Genomic DNA, 20,706 nt, shown 5'->3' on the forward strand with positions numbered 1-20,706 from the left:
TCACCGTTAGTAATTCTGTGTGGAAAATGCTTGGAAAATGCAGCGTTTGCGCTCTTTGGAAAACTATGGAAAAACGTCCAGGAAAACAAGCTATACACTAACGTTTTCGTGGAGCAGGAAAATTATCGACAAATATCATGTTTTCATGACGTTAACCGTCAGTAATTCTGTGGGAAAACACGTGGAAAATGAAGCGTTCGCGCACACAGGAAAACTACAGAAAAACTTTCAAAAAAACAGGCTATTCATTGGCATTTTCCTGGTGCAGGGTAACACGTGATGAACTTCGTGTTTTTCTTGAGTTTTACCGAGGGTGAACGGTAAATTTGCCATCCGTTTTCAGATATCAGAAAACATACATATGATGTCGAATTTTTCATTCTTTCACCATTTCGGAAAACTAACGATTAACAAGGGTTTTTGTGCCGTGAAGGTGTTGATTTTAGGCGAAATATTTTCGGTCAAACAACTTTTGCCAAACAGTAGTATCCTTTGGCCTTTTTTGGGGCCCAAAAGAATTTAGGATAAAATCTGGGATGATTTTACAGTTTAAATATGAACACGACACGAGACTCAAAAATCCTCATTGATGTAACAAGAAATTATCTTTTGACTGACATTTTTTTCTTTACTAACCTTCAGTTCTGCAGCAATCACATCTTTTGCCGAGTTTACCCCATACCAACAGCAAAGTCAGTAAAAGGGCAGCGGTGGAAACCAAACACGCAAAAAGAATTAAGCCCAAATATCCCTCGTTTGACCGCCTTGCTGGGCGTGATTTCCTGTCGAGCGTTTCGTAAATTGGATCATTTGCAGCTCTAAAATTTGTGATGTTTTCTTTTGAATTTTCTCTGATTTGTTTCAGTCGTGTCGGTTTTTCAGTGCCAAGATCGTCGACGATGTAACCTTCGTTTAAAGCGGGTTTTCCAAAGGAAGAAGTCATCGCTATGAAGTGCGACTCAGTCTTCAGACAAACTGAAAAATGACCTAAAGCACTGGACAGGTTTGATTATAAATTTGCCTATCACACCTTCACCTTAACTTGACCTTGAACTAATTGGCCCCAAAGTCAAGGGGCTGTGTTACACTGAAAGTCTGCGCATTGTGTTCATTCAGGTTTGACATTTGTAGCTGTCAAATTACCATTGTTCCCCATCGCAATTGGCATGACAGCAGAGTGCACGACGGTAAAAGTCGACGATGTCATGATCCTTTCATCAGGTACTGTTGTCTATGATGTTAAATAATTACAAATCAACATGTAGACAATTTGTGCTCCCATTGTTTCCTTCATTAGAGTTATACAGTGTCTTGCTTTCGCGTTGTTGTGTACGTTTCCAGGTAATTACAACTCAACATGTAGACAATTTTGCTCTGATTGTTTCCTGAGGGCTTTCACTCTCATCGGAAACAATATTTTTTAATTCTGCCCGTCTAAGGCATTAAAAAAAGTATGAAAGCTAACCCTCAAGTGCGTCATCTTTAGATCGACCAAACACATACATGACATTTTTCCCAGGAATAGGTGTTTTCTACATGGAAAAGTAGTTTTAATTTACTATGTAGACAATTAGAGCTCTAATTAATAGCTGAGGGTTTCAACAAATTTAAGGGCCTTCTCTCTCTTCGAAAACACGCTCTGGAAGTTTCTACACTGTCAGTCTAAAGGAATAGATAAGAACAAAAGCTAACTCTCACGTGCTAACAGCAAATCAACAGAACGCAAACACAAACAATTTCCAGGGAGGATTGCTTTCTAGACATAAATATCATATCATATCATATCATATCATCACCAGGAATAGGTGTTTTCTACATGGAAAAGTAGTTTTAATTTACTATGTAGACAATTAGAGCTCTAATTAATAGCTGAGGGTTTCAACAAATTTAAGGGCCTTCTCTCTCTTCGAAAACACGCTCTGGAAGTTTCTACACTGTCAGTCTAAAGGAATAGATAAGAACAAAAGCTAACTCTTACGTGCTAACAGCAAATCAACAGAACGCAAACACAAACAATTTCCAGGGAGGATTGCTTTCTAGACATAAATATCATAAAAAGTCCTTGTAAAAATTCAGTACTTAAAAAATAAAAAAATCTTTTAAAGAAAAGGAAAACGAAAGGACGACGTTTACCTATTAAATATTGGGTTTCAATGATACATGGGACATGTACTCAACACTCTACTCAGTATGTGCACTGAGTCAGTAACACAAAAATACGGAGTATTCAGATGAAATTATGCACAGAATGGGAGGAGTGTTAATAATGCAGTTCGAAGCAAGGAGTGTCCATAAAGTTAAGTTGTTTCACAAAAAATCCTCAGGAGTTCGATGCCATCAAGAATTTGTATCCTGGAAGCTTATATTATGAAACCGATTAGGTCAGTGAAGAAGTCAAACGCATCGTTGCTGCAAGTCACAAATTGCACGCCACAAAGTTCATTTTCCACTTTAATCGATACATCTGTTTTGATATCGCAAGGGTTAGTGTGAGGTTTACAATGACAATTGATAGCCGAATGAAAGGTGAATGAACATTGATAGCTGAGTGTTCGAAACAGGCAAGAATTGTTAATCGTGGTAGTTTTAGTCATTTTTCATAAATTCTTCATCGAACCTGTTTGAAAAGAACTGGTATTTTGTCTTCCTACATTTGAGAGATTCTTGGGCTTTTCGCTGTTGGTTGTGTCCCGTTTGGACAGGAAACTAGTAACATAGATTGAAAGGCCGCTCAGCGACCTTTCAATATTCTGGACCGATGGCATGTCTGTACTGCACTACGTAAACAACGTATTGTAATTTCGTCGTTCAAACCCCGCACTTTGGGGCCGGATTTATGTAAGGTCTAAGCGCTTGCTGACTATTTTTCGTGTGATTCATATTCATTTATTTCGTTCTTTGTGTTTTTTTTATACCTCCTCGTTAGCTTTTTCTCTTAAGTTTGTTAGCGTTTTTCCTCGTCAGTTACACCTTTCACACGTTTCTCAAACCGCACGTTATTTCTCAGTCCTCTTGTATTTAAAGCCAGTAGTTTCTTTTATAACCAATTTCCACGTCAGTTTACCTAATGTCGCGCTTGGCGCAGTTCCCTGTTTTAGCAATCAATTTTTTTGCATTTACATATGAAGCGTTATCAAGGTAAGTATTTTTCCGTTTCGCTTCGTTTGTATTCTTTTTTTGTTTGTGATTTGTTTGTCTTAATTTGCTAACTCAACTTTCATTTATGTTTTTAGTTTCAATCTACCACTACTGCTGCAATCTAATATACAGCATTATATCGAGTAAGCTTCAGCCCACCATGGGGAGCTTAGAGTGTTGTATTGATTTTTTGCATCCAGAATGTACTGAACTCCTGGGTCATGATTTGTTCATATAGAGCTCCGTACCCTTTACTCGTACTATATACACTTACGTTTATTGCAGTAGATAACCTGGATTCGAAACAATGACTCCTGAGACTAATTAGAGATACCAGCACAAAAAGCATTTCAGGTTCAAATTCTTACATAAAGCTGTAGTGCTTTTGATATAATTTAGCAGGAATGACAACGATATGCCCTGACGCTTAAGGCAGAGAGCTTCTGACTAAGCCAATTATTTCGGAAACAGTAAGTTATCAATGCAGTGTCTATTAAAATTTTTTTTCATTTTTTTGAAAGAAGATCTTCATGGGGTTAACCCTCCTATAATTCTACAATTGTAATTTACACTTGTGCACTGTCTCGAGATACACGTGTAAATTCCAGTGTGGAATATTGTTTTATTAAATCCTTGTATTTACAAGTCGGACTTTACCCGTGTAAATTACACGTGTAAAAGCTACAAGTGCCCCTGATGTTTCTAAGTCATAATTTTATAGCAGTGCTGATTGCAGAATACGAAGTTTCAGTTTATCCAGATGCTTCCATCTGATCCAAGTGTAGTCCATTTACCAGCTCTTCCGAAAAAGACGCATGTTTTAACTAGTCCATACACATGACATGGTGTTCACCGAGCTCACTTTGAAAACTTCGTCAGAAAACATTACAAACTGCTACGAATGGCTCACATTAAGAAAAACAAAACCAAGCTACCATTTCACATTTTTTTCGTCGTAAAGATCATTCCGGCGTCTAATATGTTTGTAACATACTTTAATGAGTGTGCATCAGTACATCACAAAACGATAAGAAAAATAACAAATAAAACTTAATGAAACGCATTAAGAGATACACAAAAAGAGCATGGAAAATGAGAAATGTTGTTTGAAAACGGTAAAACTGATGCAATACCGAAACTGAAAATTGCTCTGTGTGAACTTGCTTACCGGCACGAATTCACTGAACGCAAATCAAGAAGATAGCAAACGACACCTGACTAAGCCGCCAAGGTCAAGATTTTCATGCCCTTTGCATTAGACAAAGTTAATTTTCTTCTTTTTCTCTTGTTAAGATTATAGACTGATACGGAACTGAGATAAATTACTACATTAATTGCATGCATCATCTGATCAAATACTTGTTCCTGGGCCTGCACTATCGGAAAAAGATTGTTTTGGAACATTAATTACGAAGGTATCGTCCGTTACGGGGACAGTCCTAAAATAAAAAAGGAACGAACATAAAACACGTATTCCGCGAATAAACAAATGCTAGACTTATCTACAAATGATCTTTACCAACTCGAAAAACTAAGCGATTAACTTCAAAACCGAGCCTGTGTTTGCACATTAAATTTCTATACAACTGTAAGTAGATTTCACCCACAGATTCCATTTGATTTGAGTTGCGGTACAGTTTCTGAACTGATCATGCAATCTCAAGGGAGCTCGCTGAAAGGGAAGCATGTTCCAGAAACCATATAATTTTTATATCCACTTGAAAAAAAAATATTGTATGAAGAGAGTAGAGTAACCCAACCCCTCGAAAATTGTCTTCAACCATACTACAAAATAAGACCATAGACGCCGCCATTTTAAATCGGCTTAACAGCTTGGCCGTTCTTATTCCTCCTCGGTGATCTACTTTAACAATTGGATGCTGTACTAAGAGGCATCCTTGACTCCAGTAACCTTGACTCAAATAACAAGTTTTACCATGACCGAGCAACACATTTGGCGAACGGTTCAATGACTCTTCTGAATCTCAAAACGTGGTAGAAAGTAAATTTTTATACTTTCTTTCTGATTTTCTTTTCATTGCCTCAAATTTCCTTTCCCTTAAATTATCCTCTTGGCATAGCTTTCACAATGTAAGAAGCTAAAGGTAAATTTCTTTCGCTCATCTCTAACAATTCCCAACATAAAAGAGGAAACATCCTTACTTTGGTATATAGGAGCAGTGTGGTCCCGCTGCTTTACTCCAGTAATTGTCACAGTAGAAGCACTCACATCCTATCTGGGGATTTTCGCCATGATCAAAAGCAAACTGACCAAAGATCACGTTCCGGACAAACTTTATATCCATTTCAAAAGTGGGCATCATATTCTTGATTGGAAAGGTTTTTGTGTCAAGGGAAATCAACTGAGTGAAACAAAGAGATTTCAGTTAAAATACAGGAGGATTAAAAGAACCAATCGTAATTAGGAAAGTGGTGTTAGAAATTACCACAATAAGGCATTTTAGGAGTCCAGGATAAACATCATCATCGTCATCATAACAACGATTCCGGTAACGGGAGCTCTTTTGACCAGGTACAATAAACGTTTTGCTCTTGTCGTAGTAGAGGGTAACTACAAGTTTAAATGGGCGTTTAAGTATGGACCAAGAAGTGTGACGATGAAAATGTGATATTGCTTAAAAACGACTATTTTTTTAAGATTCAGAAAGATACCGTCATAAATTGAAATCGATTCTTATTAAATATGTTTTCAACCAATCTGTTTTATTTTTCCAGAATACTCACATGTCTTTTGAAATCATTTTGTTTTTCCAATTCTCTCGTAACCTCGATCGAGCGAGAGATTGAGGCCACAATCTGAATCACGTCTTCAAATGAAGGGTTGACACGTTCCTTTGACAATTCTTTTATAACTTTAAGTCTTTCCTTATCTCTTTTCACTTTCTTTGGATCAACAGGTTGTGGTAAAATGACTGACTGTGCCAGCGGTACGGCTTCTGATAAAGATGTGTGAAGTCGCAATGAAAAAAATTTGCGGATTATGCGTCGACGCTTGATACACCTCAAGTCACGTTCCTTGTTCATTGCCTCATCCGATATAATTGACTAAAAACAGAAAAAAAAACATGAATAGGAGAAAATTAGCAAGTTACCATGTAGAAAGGTTTTAATTTATGTTGTGGGAGCTGGGAAAAAAATCAAGTCTGAACAGCAAAAGAGGCATTTGTCAGACGTTTTTTAGAAGAGTTTTGGAAAATGTACGTGACGTACGAATAGATTAGCGATCCTTTTCCGTGCATGACTACCCATCGCGCTCACTACGTGTTTGGCTAAGCCCCGTTGAAAAACGCCAAAAAGATTACACCTGCTCCACAGGTTGCAATTGGACATTAAGAGTGTTCGTTGCCATTTTTGCTGTAGTTACCTTCCATCTAACTTTCACTGTTCGTGCCCTCCTCCTTCGAGTACTCTTTCAAGAGATACTCTGAAGAAAAAAAAAAGCAGCTTTATATATAACCACCATTTCCGCACACTTTGGATGCATTCCGAAAGTTTATATGGTTACCTTTGCCAGTAAAACACTCTCCTCCAAGGATTTTACTGTCATCTTAGTTCCCTCTTTAATCACTCTTCTCTTCTCCCTGTTTCTGTTGAGAACCTGTTTATTCTTGACCAGGATCTGGGACCGAACCTTGTTGAGGTCTCCATGCAAATCGTCAGAATTTTGACCGAACGTCAGATTTGTGATCGATCGGCGATCCTCCAAAGCTTTGTGTTCACCAATCAGAGAATTTCCTGAGTGAATCATTTAAAGTCAGACGACTTACCACCTCACTATCGGGAGTCAATTGTTATGCCCCAATTAACGGACCTGTCTTAATTTAATTACCGTATTTTGTTCTTAGAGTCCCGTGTTTCTAAATCCGTCGAATAAGATGGAGGGCTTGTCTGAGCAGGAGGCAGGGGTGGTTCGCCTGTAGATCATACCCAGCGTGTTATTACCATAGAGATGATTATAAACTAACATTTTATTGACTCAAGAAATAAAACAACTACTTGCATTTAAAGAGCTGCATCAAGCAGTCAAAAGGTTGATGTACCGGTGGTCCTTTTCAGAGAAGACATACGTGTAATATAAATATGTTATTTTTTGTCGCGAGCGAAAGACAAATAAAATAATCTTAGTCTCCTGCGATAATTCAAACCTCAGACTTACGGATTTCGAAACTCGAACATCTACTGGTCACGCTGCTTCTTTTTATGAAACGTTCTCGTTACATTTCAATCACCTGATCGCTCTTTAGCATTGTCTTCATCTCTTTCTGTCGTCAAATCGTCCCTAACGTAGATCACTTCAGCGGATGAACCCTCATTTTCTGAAGACAACAACGGCACCTTGCAATCGTCGTCATCGTTGATTGTGATGATAACTTCATTGCTGGCAGCTACTGGTGTCTTGCACGACTCAGAGGAGGAGTTAAAGCCACCTGTTTACATTGTAATAATGCTTGTCAGTTGACGAGAGGCCGCTATATCACAAATAGTAGAAATCAAACTAACAAGATTGTATGAGTTCTTTTAAGAATGTAGTTTATTACCCCAAGATTGTCTTATTTCGATCCATCATTCTGGGAGTTAGCTTTCAATCAGATTATTTTACCTGAAATGGTGGACGATTGAGGTGGAGCCGCCAGGTCTCGTTCTATTTCAGCTGTAATCTTCGCATCACTTGATGAGGAAGATCCAGAGGATTGCAGCATCCAAGGCTTCAGTTTAAAATCCTTATGAGAGTCGAGGAGGGTTATATATTCCACAGAAAAGCCACTTGTTGGGGTGGAGTGCGGCGTACCGATGGAAGAACACAGTGATGGAGCAGACAGGGATGATAACGAGGTCGGCTGCGAAGAATCGGAGGGCTCCGCATTTAATTGCTCGACTCGGCTGCGAGTATCTGTAGTAAAAGTGGACATTACAATTAAACAACGAGTTATTGCTAAAGTTTGTTTTAGATCCAAAATTGAATTTATCGAGCTTTGCTTTATTTCTTTTTTTTTTTCCTTTTTTTTTTTTTTTTCTTACCTTTAAGTATACCTTTTAACGGCGGATGTTGGGAAACTTCCAAATTTAATCGTACCCTTTTACCTGGGCGATCTGTAGCAAGAATAAGGAGTTATACACTGAGCAAAGTCTACGTTAATATTATTTAATTTAGATGGGAGACTTTCTCAGATGTGCTTGGTTTTGCTTTACTTCATATCACTTATGTTCACTTCACTTCATTTCATATCGCTTCGCTACACTTGACTTTACCACCCTGATTTCAGCTGTTTGTACACCAAAGAAAACATATACTCATAGGCTGTGATCAAGAAATTTTCACCTATTTTCTTTGAATTGTCTGATAAAAGATTCCCGACATGACCGGTAAAGTCGGATTTTACGGTAAAAAATGAGTGTTGGTTGTACTCGTTTTCCTATCTGCGAACAAACCCTATGGTAAAAAAATGAAATTATCTTGTCCACATCTAATGTAAATAGGGGGATTTTTTTTCCGTTTGCTGTTTGTTTTACGTTGTCTTTCTCACTTTCTTTATAATCCTGAAGTTTTGGGCTTTTTCAATTAAGACTAACATTCGGTTTACCTTCCTCATCTTCCTCCTCGTTCCATCCTTTAGGTTTTCTTTCAAAGATGACGTCTTCATTCCTGTCGTGCTTGATGTTCCACTTCGAGTCTGATGACATACCTCGTTCGAGACTGCCTCGATCTCGTCTAATTCCCTTCCTAAAACTTCTCCTGTAAAAGTTTTACCGACAGTCACTTTCAAAAGTCACTAGCGAACAAACTGGAATGAATATTCCAGTTCACGAACAGAGTTTCCGTAAACCAGCCACAAGTCTAGGCTGACTAACTTAAAGTAATATTTAAGCTATTTCGTTTTTTATGTATGATGTTTAACTAAAATGTGGTCCAACTGATGAAAGATGAAAATATTGCTTACCAGACGCGATAAAAGACAGCCCCAATCGCCATAAACAGAAACATTCCTCCTATAAGTCCTACAACAGCCATCGAGGACCCATCATCCGCTGGATTTTTAATCTGAGATTGCGATTCCAGTCTTCCTTTCCTCCTATATTTTCTTCTTCGTTTTTTATCTTCATGGTGAGGCTCGCTTTCATAATCCACAGCCAACCTCCACCGGGGTTCAGCAGACGCCATATTTGTGGGCTCGATATTTCTCTTCGTTTCTTGTAAGGTAGATGTGCCACGCGGTTCGAGTCCGTTACCGTTTGTCCTGGGATGATGATCAGGTAGGTGTGATTCCTTTTCATCTCGAACGGAAGATTTCTGTCTGGTTTCCCCTGGGGTGTCGTCTTTGGGATTATCTTGTTAAATAAACGAGAAATTTAAGACTTTTTCAGGATTGAACTTAGACAACCAATATCTAATATCAGGTTGAGAAGAACCTGAACTTAAAGTGAGATCTGACTGCTAAGTGTAATCTGGGTCAACGCCAAGATTAAGGTCATTTCTCAGAAATCAAGCTTGCCCTATGATTGGCCCGCGTCATCTTTGAGTAGCAGAGCAACGGATACCGGTGAAATCGACATCAAGTGTCCCCGTAGAATACAGATTGATGAACCAAATCCAGCATTAACTATGCTTTTCACTTCTCAGTTGAATCCCCCCCTCTTCATAAAATTGTATTCATTGTGAAAATAGGAATAGCATACTTCCTCTGTCCATTCGATCTAAGATCTTATTCCTTCCTATCCCCACTTCCTTCCGCCCCCACCCCCCCCTTAAAAAAAAGAATCTTGCAATGAACATTCTAGTGCACCTTCATTTGCATTGAAGTCGACTTCCCTGTTCTTACCAAATATTGATAGGATCTCACCCGTATCAACATAAGTTTCCTAAAAAGCAAGAGCGGTTACAGATAAAACCATTATCAGCCTCGAAAACAAGAAATCTTTTGCATTGACTTTGATATTAGAACCTGACCCGCGTTCTGATGCAAACATGCATGCGCCAACTTTGACAGCAAAACACGTACAAAATTGAAATAAAGCATGATCCTGATGTGGTTTTGTCTGTTAATCTGATTGCTATTTGAGCTGAGACCCGAAGTCATTTCATCACTGTAAAAAGAACTTTTAAGTTACCGGGTCATTTTTGTAAAGATAATTTAACTTCAGACTAAAGATAAGAGTCCATAGGTGGCACGTCATGTTTCCTTACAATTTCTGTTGTTCTCGCAAAATTCCTTTGCTGCTGCAATAGCACAGATAATTCACTCTATATCTCTCTCTCCACCCAAACAATAGTCACAATGAGCGTTAGGAAAGATTTATCTACTTTAACTCGCATTGAAAGAAGTTGTTTTTCCAGTTTCTTAATAATCATCAACTATATCTTACCCGTACCAGGTGCTTTCTGAGAAGCCGCAATGTCTCGTCCTCGCTTGATGGCTTGCGTTAAAAGTGATTTCAACTTGAAGTTTGATGGAAATTTTTTATCGCTACCGGGGTACTCTAAGACGTCTTCATTGGCAGCTCTTCTCATCATAATTTCCTCCCAGTTAGCATGATTGTTATTCGCTGCCCATTCCATAGACTTTATATCTTCTATATCATCGTTAATGACCTTTGCATCGTCTACAGTTCTGCGAGGCGTCCCTCTGGTGGTGGCCGATGAGAGGATGCGCCCTCCGTGGAAGGTCGAGTGGGGCCTGGGGGCCGGAGTTAAATCATCTTTGCTCAAAGGTATTAAAAACCCTGAAACTTCAAAGAGAATCCAGAGGCGCTATGACACATTTTCCTTACACATTCTGGTTATTGCTGATGCTTTTTCTTTGAAATGCTTTTCGTTTTTATTTTCCCATCAAATTATAATAGCTTGCCTGTCAGTCAAACCGAAAAACGCCTGATTGTGCTGACGCAAAATTAAGCCGTTACGCCAGAAACATAAACGCGAACAAGCAGAACACGCGCAAATTCAAAATAAAGGTTCTCCTTACCTTCGTTGAAGCTGAAACAAATCAGTACACAAAAGAGAATACTAATATAAACTCTTTCCTTCTTCATAATGGACACTGAGTTAACCATTCGGCAAACGCAGCATTCTCGCAAAGAAGAAATGAACAACTTGACTTGTTTTTCGTCATAGAGACTAATTACACTCATAAGTGACGTGTAATGATCGAGCGCGCGCCTGAACCGAATACCTCTATATATTCACGTGACCTTGTCAATCATTCAAAATTATAAAGGAAAGAGAAAGATACCACAGGGTAACAGAGAAATACTTGGATTTTGAAGAAACTGATATCAAAGTGCGAGACATTACTGACAACAGTTTGAAAGTTTTTATGCTACGTCATCCAAAAGCTTTTTTTTCCTTTAAGTCAGAAGCCTGAAAATTAGAAGCTTTTAATGACTCCACGATAATTCCATTTCTGGTATTAAATTTTAACTGTTAACTGATAAATGTTAACTGATAAAACACATACACACAATTTAAATCAAGTGAGTGTGGTTCACTTCATCTTCGAATGGTAAAGCATTGGAGGGTGGTGTACGAAAGTCTGAAGTTCGAATCCTCATGGGGACTTAATTTTTCTCCTGTATGCTACATATGACCGAGCTCATAATTTAGCATCTTTATTATTATGACATACATATGACCGACATCATAATTTAGCATCTTTATTATTAGCTCATGTATTACACCGAGATTTCTTCGAGCTTCAAAGGTGCTTAAATCTTGAATAAGCGCCCGGGCGCTTATTTGACGAAATACGGTATTTGCGTTTCGTTTGAGCTCTCAGAGATTTCTCTAGCAGGATGAGGCAGAAAAAATCCTACCAATTTTGAAACCTTGTGGCCAAACTGGACGGGAACTATATAGCTGAGAGTCTCTTTATGTGACATCCAAAACCAAGATTCGCCGACCTAAATGTTGGTACACGTCAGTATTATCCAAATTAAACTGCCTTTCGTGTTCGTTTCCCTGGTCTTGTCGACAAAAGGTACGTGACTGTTGTATATTCAAAGGCACAAATGAAAGTCAAGTAACCATTTTTCTCGGTCCATAAAAAAGCAAGAAAGAACTCGGCTAATATCCAACCATGTGAATAAAGGGGGTAAGTTTCTAAGGAAACCGTGATGCTACATCAGTGGGAGAGTATAGCAGGGTTATAAACAGAGTAATTTTGTATTATCAACAGAGTTGAAAACGGCCACCGTAAACAATTTAAAGGCTGACGTTTCGAGCGTTAGTCCTTCGTCAGAGCGATTGGAGGAATTATGAGTTGTGTGTGGGTTTATATGCAGAAAATGGAGATACGCTATTGGTAAATTGCTTTTCCTTTTAACGAAAAAAGCCAGAGAGAAGTCCAAAAAAAGGTCAAACATAGTACAATTTGGCGGATGGCGTGACAGCTTTAGCTCAGCTCTATGCTCTATTTAACAAATAGATTCCAAGTTGCCGTGCGTCTGTTCAGTAATAGATCACAGATGACGTCAAAATGTGGTGAGAACAAAAAAAGTGGCACACGAGGCGCAGCCTCGTGGTGAGAACAGTGTGTCACTGTTCTCACCACATTTTGACTTCATCTGTGATCTATTACTGAACAGACGCACGGCAACTTGGAATCTAATTGTTTTATGTAATAAAGAATTAAAAAAAGTCTTAATGATGACGTCATCTATAGGTCTGTCCTCCAATAGATCATAAGTGAGAATCAATCAGAATGCGTGCGTATTTGAGCTTATTATATAAACTCTCATAGAGCACGCTCTTTCAACCAATGACAAAGCAAACCGATAACGTTTTTCTTCTCCGATTTCTTACAGGTGTTTCTTTGCCCGCCATGCTGCTATATTATGGAAAGCATAAACAGAAGAACAGTGTTTGCGAAAATGTGGAAAGCTGTAGATCAGCAAGCGTTGCAAAGGGAGACAGTACTTGTACGATAGACAGATTCCTTTTGTTTGCTTTTGTTTGCTCATTTATTGCACAACTGTGATTTGACTCAAAAGATCTTAACGTTTAGGATTAGTGGGAGGTTGTCACGCAAATCATGCATTGTCAAACGTATCATTCAGGTCATCGGTTAGGGTTTCTAGTAAACCCTCTAGGTGGTTATAATTCCCCGGTATCTAAGTATTGATATTGAAACTCAGCGATCTCTACAACATGATTAAACAGTGCATGAAAAAAGGGGTAAGTTTCTAAAGAAACTGTGGTGCTGCGTCGGTAGGAGAGTATAGCAGGTAATTTAGTGTTAACAACTGAGTTGAAAACGTAAATTAGCCACCGTAAAGGGTAAAAAAGCTGACGTTTCGAGCGTTAGCTCTTCGTCAGAGCGATTGACGCTCGAAACGTCAGCTTTTTTACCCTTTGCGGTGGCTAGTTTACGTTTTAAACTCAGTTGTTAACACTAACTTACCTGCTTAACAATGTATGAGTTTCTTATTAAGCGCCAAGATGGCTGTCAGTGTCGTTCATGTATTTACTTTGTATTTTAGCGTTTTCTGATTATCCTTCGCCTATAGATAAATTATTTTGTTCATCACATATTCCTCGAGGATATCCATGGGTTTCTATCCGATGGTTTCCTTCCTGGTTATTTCAGACGTGAATTTATATGATATTACATAAAATAGAAGTAGATGAAGTAGGGAAAACACTGGACTGCGTCTCGTGTTTCCCTAAAACTTCTTTCGTGCTTCAGCAGCTTCCTGAATGCTTTACAACAAAACAGAGCACAGTCGAGGCTTTTTTATTTGTTAAATTGTATATCGTCCACCGTCATCTGTGCCCTTTCCAACTTTTATCGTGAATTTTCCCTCCTGCTTAAAGAAATGGCCACAGCATCAGATGAGCTTTACAATTTTCGGTGATTTTAATCGTGTCTAAAATTTGTAGCTAGATTATAGAGGTTCAAGAAGGTACATGATGTAGAGAGGGTAGCAATGAGGTCAGCTTTAAAACCGTCGCGTGAAACCGACGGCATTAAGGATATGATTGTCGACTTTCACCGATAAAGAAAAAGAAACAGTCGTCAAAAATCCGCTTTGACCAGGACACCCTTTACCATAAAAAAAATAATTTGGTATAATTACAAACTACTGAACAAAAATGTACCCCATGGCCTTGATATGCGCGTTACCATTATCTGTCTGCAAGACAGCCTCGTTTCCGCATGAATTTGAATCATCATGCTTTCCTCCTGTTCCAAAACCGATTCTAGAATCACAACTCTCGCAATTATCTTCGTTATTACCTATTATTCCTATTCTCGCTTTCGCTAACCTAATATTGGTAGAAACAACGTTGAACCCTTCCTTGTTACAATTCAACTGCAGGGAGGCGTTTATCTCAATCAGCGATTTCCACGTGTCACGACCCAGCGAGGTATCACGATATTGTCCGTCTGCTATCAGGGAGTAGAGGGAGTCAGCTTGTTGGTTGATGAAGATGAAGTTGATCTGCTGACCGATCTTCATACCCAGACAGATTTTGGTAAAAGACGTTTTGGAGTAGGTCGGTAGCTTAGTTTCAATGTTATCAAACCCAGTTATGCCCCCTGGAAAATTGTATTCTGCCTCACTGCTCCAAAGTTCGGAGTTATAGTGAAAGGTATTCTGGAAAATATAAAGAGACAAATGCTTCATAACTTCTCCAACGCCAGGCCACTACATGTACAAGCTCTAAGGTAAGAAACCATGAAAACTATTTACAGCAAAGAGGTTGGAAATGGTTTGGCCATGTGCTACGGATGACGCATGCAAGAACCGAAATGATATAGATTAAAGAAGGAGGAAGGAAAAAGGGGCCGTCCGCGAACAAATCAGAGGAGAATGGTATTAGAAGAGACGCGGAGTGTTGGTATTGGTTTTGGGAACGCTGCAAGATTAGCCCAGGACGAAACGATTTGGAAGGACCTGTTAAGGCCACTGTTACATGCCACTAAGAGCAATGAGCCAGTTGAATGTAAAATGCTACATGAGTGACAACGAATAATTTGTTTTTTTACAGGGCTGAAATACTATTTTTTTAAGGTGATTTATCTTTCCGATAGTGTTTCAGTTTGCTTTGTTGTAGGAATGAATGAATTTTTCTAACACCGGTGATGCCCATACTTAAAGTCAAAGCTGCTACGATCTTAAACTATGCAACGAATATTGAGCTGTATTGACTACGAAGTCCTGAGTATCACCTTGTTACCGTCGATCTTCATGGCCAGCGTCCATCCACCACCTCCACATGCTCCGAGGCCCGTCATATGGCAGTACATGTAAACCATCCCTGATCCAATCTGCAACATGTATGCTTGGTCACCAGTAGCACTAGAGAAAGAAGAAGAGTTTCAAACGTAATCACCTCACCTTCAGTCACGTAAAAGAAGCTAACAAAGAAGTCATGACTAAAGTATCCTTTGCCTCACCGCGTAGTTTCAAACAATGATATTGTCCTCCACGAATGGACAGCGAAAAAATTTATCAATCGTCGGAAACTACATTCCAAAGTGGATTCCTGTCAAGTAATTTATTCACTTGTGCGAAACATGATAGCGTAATGATGGAAGCCTAAAAAAATTGTTGGAGGAGGGAATAACCTGCGATTGACTCAATTCTTGTAATAGGAATACTCCTGGTTTGTTCACGTAACGGAAACAGGGATAAGCTCTGCACGGATGAGGCACTGGGCACGAGTACTACATTTCCCCTTATTTTTATATATTTTTTCACTTACTTGTTTTTCTCGTGCAGTTCTTTACAAGAAGGTAGTCCTTGGATAGAAAATAAACAGAATGAAAAAATTAGTGAACGATAGAGAATATCACATGGTGGGATGGATGGATAAAGTTGTTATTACATAAACACGAACTTACCTGTACAGTTGCGTCCATCCCCAGTGAGTCCAATCTTGCAAATGCAGTCAAAGGAGCCAGCGGTGTTTACACAGTGCGCAAACTCGTGGCAATCATCGCTGCCCAAACTGCATTCATCAATATCTGTTTGCAAAAGGGCACAATTTTAGCAAAAGGAAAGCGAACACTAGCTGCTTTAACCGCTGTGCAAACATTTCTTTAAAAATCACACTTGGTAGTGCAAGCCATTGATGCGGAGCACGTGCAGAGGAAACATAACTAGTGATATTTATAAAAGCACGAATATGTATCTAGACTGTATATGGATAAATGAATAAATTTTTAGAAAATAAAATAAATTATTCTTTAAAACGCGGATGAAATACAAGCACAAGAATTATCCTCACAGTTGAGCTACAATCAATTAAAAAAACTGATGAAATAAAGCCTGAACAAATTCAGGCTTCGATGAGATTCAAACCCGATCCTCCAAGTATCTTAGATCGCTTCTCTACTTGAAAATAGATAATTAAGATAACGAGATAATACCATAAAATTTAAACATCTTTATGGATGACTTAGGAATTAACAATTGTTTGGCATTGTGTGTGCTTACTGTTACCGTTTTCACAGTGTTCACCAGTGTAGCCACTCTGACAATGGCAAAGGTATTTCTTGTTTGTAAATCCATTCAAGCAGGTCGCATTATGGAAACATGGGTTACTGGAACACAGATTCTGATGAACAAACAACCTCCAGGAGTTAGTTATAACGAGTTTACAAGACAAACAAGGATAAGCTCACCAAATGGCCAATACGGATAACGGATGGGCAAGTGATGCAATACGAGTTGAAAGAGGACATTATATCAGAAAAAGCAAACAGAATACAACAAACAACTGAGACCCGAGTTAGTAACTCCTTTGTAACACAAAACTAGGATAAATCTCGGGCAAGATTTTGATAGGAAACAATTGTTAGATATTAGAACCCTCGTAACTCTCCTCTTCCTAAACCACCAACTTAAGGCGCTTCGTATCTTCTTTCCATATACCTTAGTACCAATGAAGGTAAAACCTTCTCGCGGCCTTAAGTCTTCCGGGTGCCTTGAGTGATCGGAATCGCTCAACTGACAAACCACGTGGTCACCATGCACTGATTGACCGATGTTGAATGAGTCACATAAGTTGTCCATCAAACACAGTCCTTTACAAGAATTGCGCATTCCCACGGTTAATGTAACATTTTTGATCACGTGACCTTGTAGAGCGTGTGCATCGATTGGTTTGGTGAACGAGAGACGTCGACATAGATCTGCAAATTAGTAAACGGATATAAGAAGCGTTAAGATCATTGGAGGTGTTCGCTTCCACCGAAGGTCTTTTTCGCACGGTTGCTAAGGCCGCGGAACAAAAGATTGACGGTACCATCTGCCAATGTTTCGGAAGTGGTCCAAAGTTAAAGTAAAGAATAAAGAATTTTAAAAAGCATTTTAAGCCATTAATTTATGTTTGCTTGACGCAAAATACCCTGCTAAGCTTATCTGAAATTCAGTAAATATATATTCCGAAAAAAAAAATCTTTTTAGCAAGTCTCGATCGAGGCCAATTATTTGAACAAAAAATTAAACCAAAGAGGAAAAAAGCGTCACTAACCTTGTTTGGCGACCGTATTGAAGCAATGCCGGGCCTCTATTTCCATTATCAATAATATTATGATAAAAGCACGGGCTTTCATGTCCGGCTAACTCTCACTTTTTTTTCTCTGCTGAACAGGATATTTTTGTCAGTTAATTTGAAGGCTTGTGCAACTCTTTATTTCACTTCCGTTCCTCTTTATCTGTCTGCTCACTTTCACTCGTTTATTTAGCCCTCACATGCGTTGAAATCTTCCAGTATACAGTAGAAAAAATATATCAATTAAAAATTTTACATTTAGGACTTAAAATGGCTGAATGTAGCAACTAAAAGCACCCTTGAGTGACTTAGAATAAGGTCAAATTACTATCTCCAACTGATGGAAACTGACGTGTCCACCAATGAGCGCGGGAGAAATTTTCCAGTAATTGTAGATTATATATCTAATGATCTCCACAGGAAGTCTCTGAGCATGTTTTTCTGTAGATTAATTGACTTCTTATTCCTTTTGACAGCGCTTTCAAAACATTTGCTATCAATAGAACAACGCACAATCTACACGAAATTTGCATTTAAATGCAAAATCAATTTCGCCCAAAAAAACGAAATTTAATTTTAAAAAATGAAGGGAGCACCGATGCAGGCTCGCATCCGTGTAGAGGTACTGTGGCCGAGTCATAACCAAATTGAAAATTATTTCTGCAACTTGATCCCTAATTCATATCATTTTCATGTAAAATTTTATAAACACCGTCGACTTGCCTACGCCTAAAACTTAATTTTTGGTTTAAAATTTTCCTCTCGACATCAAAGCCACCACCAACTTGTCAAAATCACAAATGCAATGACAGCGGGAAAAGGCTTTTAACTTCACAATGAACAATTATATTTCATATTTTCAAACGACTTTATACTTTCAAGATAAACAACTAGAAAACTATTGGGTAATTGGTTGGGTGCGAGTTGGTCTGTTGCTATTGAGAGCGGCTGATAAGTAAATCGTTCCTTATCATTAAATTCAGTGGATTTCAAATGAGAAGACTTGCAAGGTGCGACCTAAAATCAGTAATATTCACAAATGGAACGGATTTTTCAAATCATAACTAGTTGCAGTAGAACTCTTTATATCTAGAGAATCTCTTATTAAGTTTTTAAATTGCCTGCGGGTTCGAGCTCGCGCATTAAGCTAGATCCATGCTGTTTTAAATTAACTCTAACTAATGACATGGTTCAAAGAAGCATCTCTGAACGCAAATCATTCGAATTCATTGTGATGCAATTGTGACGCAATTGTGCGCACAGCGGGTGACAAATTATGTAAGTACAATGCACTTCAAAAGGTCACTGGTTGATTCAAAATCATTCCAACGTAACAGCTGCAATATTTGAAAATGCCTGAAAGAGGTTGACAACTGAAAAAAATACGCAGCTCTCTTCATTGTTTTGTTTTCGATTTAGTTTTTTTTTTTTTTTTCAAACAAGCTGCTTTGTGGATAAAAGCCAGGCTAAGAGATAATATTTTAATTCCCTTCATCATGACCTACTGGATATAAATTAAACAGAGAAAGTTCCAGAGCCTCACAGGAGGCAAAAGATTTTTCGTTTTCGCTACCAGTCCATTTCACTTCAAGCTCTCTCGACAACTATGCTTTAGGACTGAAGCTTGCTCGGTACTGATAGGCGAAGAACGGTCTCTCGCTCATCAAACATTGGGTCTCCACGTTCCCACAGATTTAGCAGTGGCCCTTTCTTCTTTGGAAAATAGGTCAAACTTATTCTATAGCTTGATTTGCAAATACTTGCATGCCACAGTGACATGTTTTCTTTTGCTGCCACGGAAACGACATCGGCAATACAATGGAGGTTTGATATACATTATTATTGATTTTTAGCACTGTTTGCCACAGGCTTTCCGCCAAGGGAGACAGTTTTGAAAATGTTTTAATTCCTGGAAAATTTCATTGTTTTTATTTAGTGGGTGGCTAACTATTGCTAATCCAATGTATCTGCATTCTTTCCTATAATTATTATGTAACCTGCATCCTTTCCTATAACTAGCATGTAATGATCGTTTTTATCCACTGCAGCGCAGCTTATAAACGATCCTGACAAGTTCAGGGCCTTGGAAGAGGACATAACTAGTCTGGGACGAGGTTTAGCGAGGAATATACATATTTTGCAGTTCCACAGGCGATTAGAGTTAAAATAATATTAAACAATGGGCAATGGGAATAGACTTCCCGGCGTTAGTTACATGATGACTCCTTTACAAGTTTTTATGATGTGATAATTTTCAATCGGCAATATTTTCCCGTTATTTCATGAAGGATGCTTTCAAAGCACGTGTGTTCACTTTCTTGGGGGGAGGGGGGGGAAGCAAATATATATGATTTTGAGGTTAATCAGTTAGGGCCATTTTTTGGATTAGTGCAAATTCTTTGGGTAAAAAAATCTCCAAAAATGTCTTTGATCCCTTCCCCCTAAGAGTGGCTAGCATCTAATTTCTTACAATATCACCCCTGAATCACACATTAAAGGTCATGAAAATAAAGGAAAGGATCACCAACCAGAGGCTCTTGATTCTTAAACAAATTTTCCTCGTCAGCACCCTAACAAATGTATAGAGAACAGTATTGAGAATATGTATACTGATGTAAGGGTGTTGAAGATTAACCTGCGGTCATAAAAAGCCTCTATGACAAACTCCCCACCCCAATCACCTCAATAAAGATACAGAGCTCAATATTGACGATTAAGTAAGAAAAAATGGTCAAAACATGGTCCAAAAGAATGGTCAAAAAAATCTTTCAAAAGTGGTCCAACAGTCCATGTTTTATCCTGTACGACTTCAGCTCCTTTAGTTCAATTTTTTTATTCTAGTGTCCATGCCCTATTACATGCTTCCGAAATCTTTCCCTTATGTACTTTCACTTTCTGTTCGACAGGATGGCTATAAACTTGTACTAGGCATTTACCTCTTCTTAATACCATGTATACCAATTTTCTATTCAGTGAATTTTATTTTTAAAACAGTTCACAAACCCGTTAAACCTTTAGAGTGACCAGCATTCAAATTCTCCTTACAATAA

At 38.5% G+C, this 20,706-nt stretch overlaps 2 protein-coding genes across 2 annotated transcripts; both read right to left on the minus strand.

Moving 5' to 3' along the window:
• Window positions 1–8,649: 8,649 nt before the first annotated feature.
• On the minus strand, window positions 8,650–9,414 carry LOC113685408 (uncharacterized). Its single transcript, XM_089212089.1, has 2 exons — window positions 9,099–9,414; window positions 8,650–8,893 (listed from the first exon to the last, which is right to left on the minus strand). Exons 1-2 carry the CDS (start codon window positions 9,317–9,319, stop codon window positions 8,716–8,718), a joined length of 399 nt encoding a protein of 132 aa, XP_089068215.1. The 5' UTR covers window positions 9,320–9,414; the 3' UTR covers window positions 8,650–8,715.
• A 4,458-nt stretch (window positions 9,415–13,872) lies between these two features.
• LOC113685409 (uncharacterized) lies at window positions 13,873–17,973 on the minus strand. Its single transcript, XM_027202919.2, has 7 exons — window positions 17,636–17,973; window positions 17,035–17,294; window positions 16,603–16,717; window positions 16,002–16,124; window positions 15,863–15,899; window positions 15,327–15,456; window positions 13,873–14,751 (listed from the first exon to the last, which is right to left on the minus strand). The coding sequence occupies exons 1-7, from the start codon at window positions 17,715–17,717 to the stop codon at window positions 14,233–14,235; spliced, it is 1,266 nt and encodes a 421-aa protein (XP_027058720.2). The 5' UTR covers window positions 17,718–17,973; the 3' UTR covers window positions 13,873–14,232.
• Window positions 17,974–20,706: the final 2,733 nt, after the last annotated feature.

This window comes from Pocillopora damicornis, chromosome 7 (assembly GCF_964200805.1).
Source record: "Pocillopora damicornis chromosome 7, jaPocDami1.2, whole genome shotgun sequence".
Lineage (NCBI taxonomy): Eukaryota > Metazoa > Cnidaria > Anthozoa > Scleractinia > Pocilloporidae > Pocillopora > Pocillopora damicornis.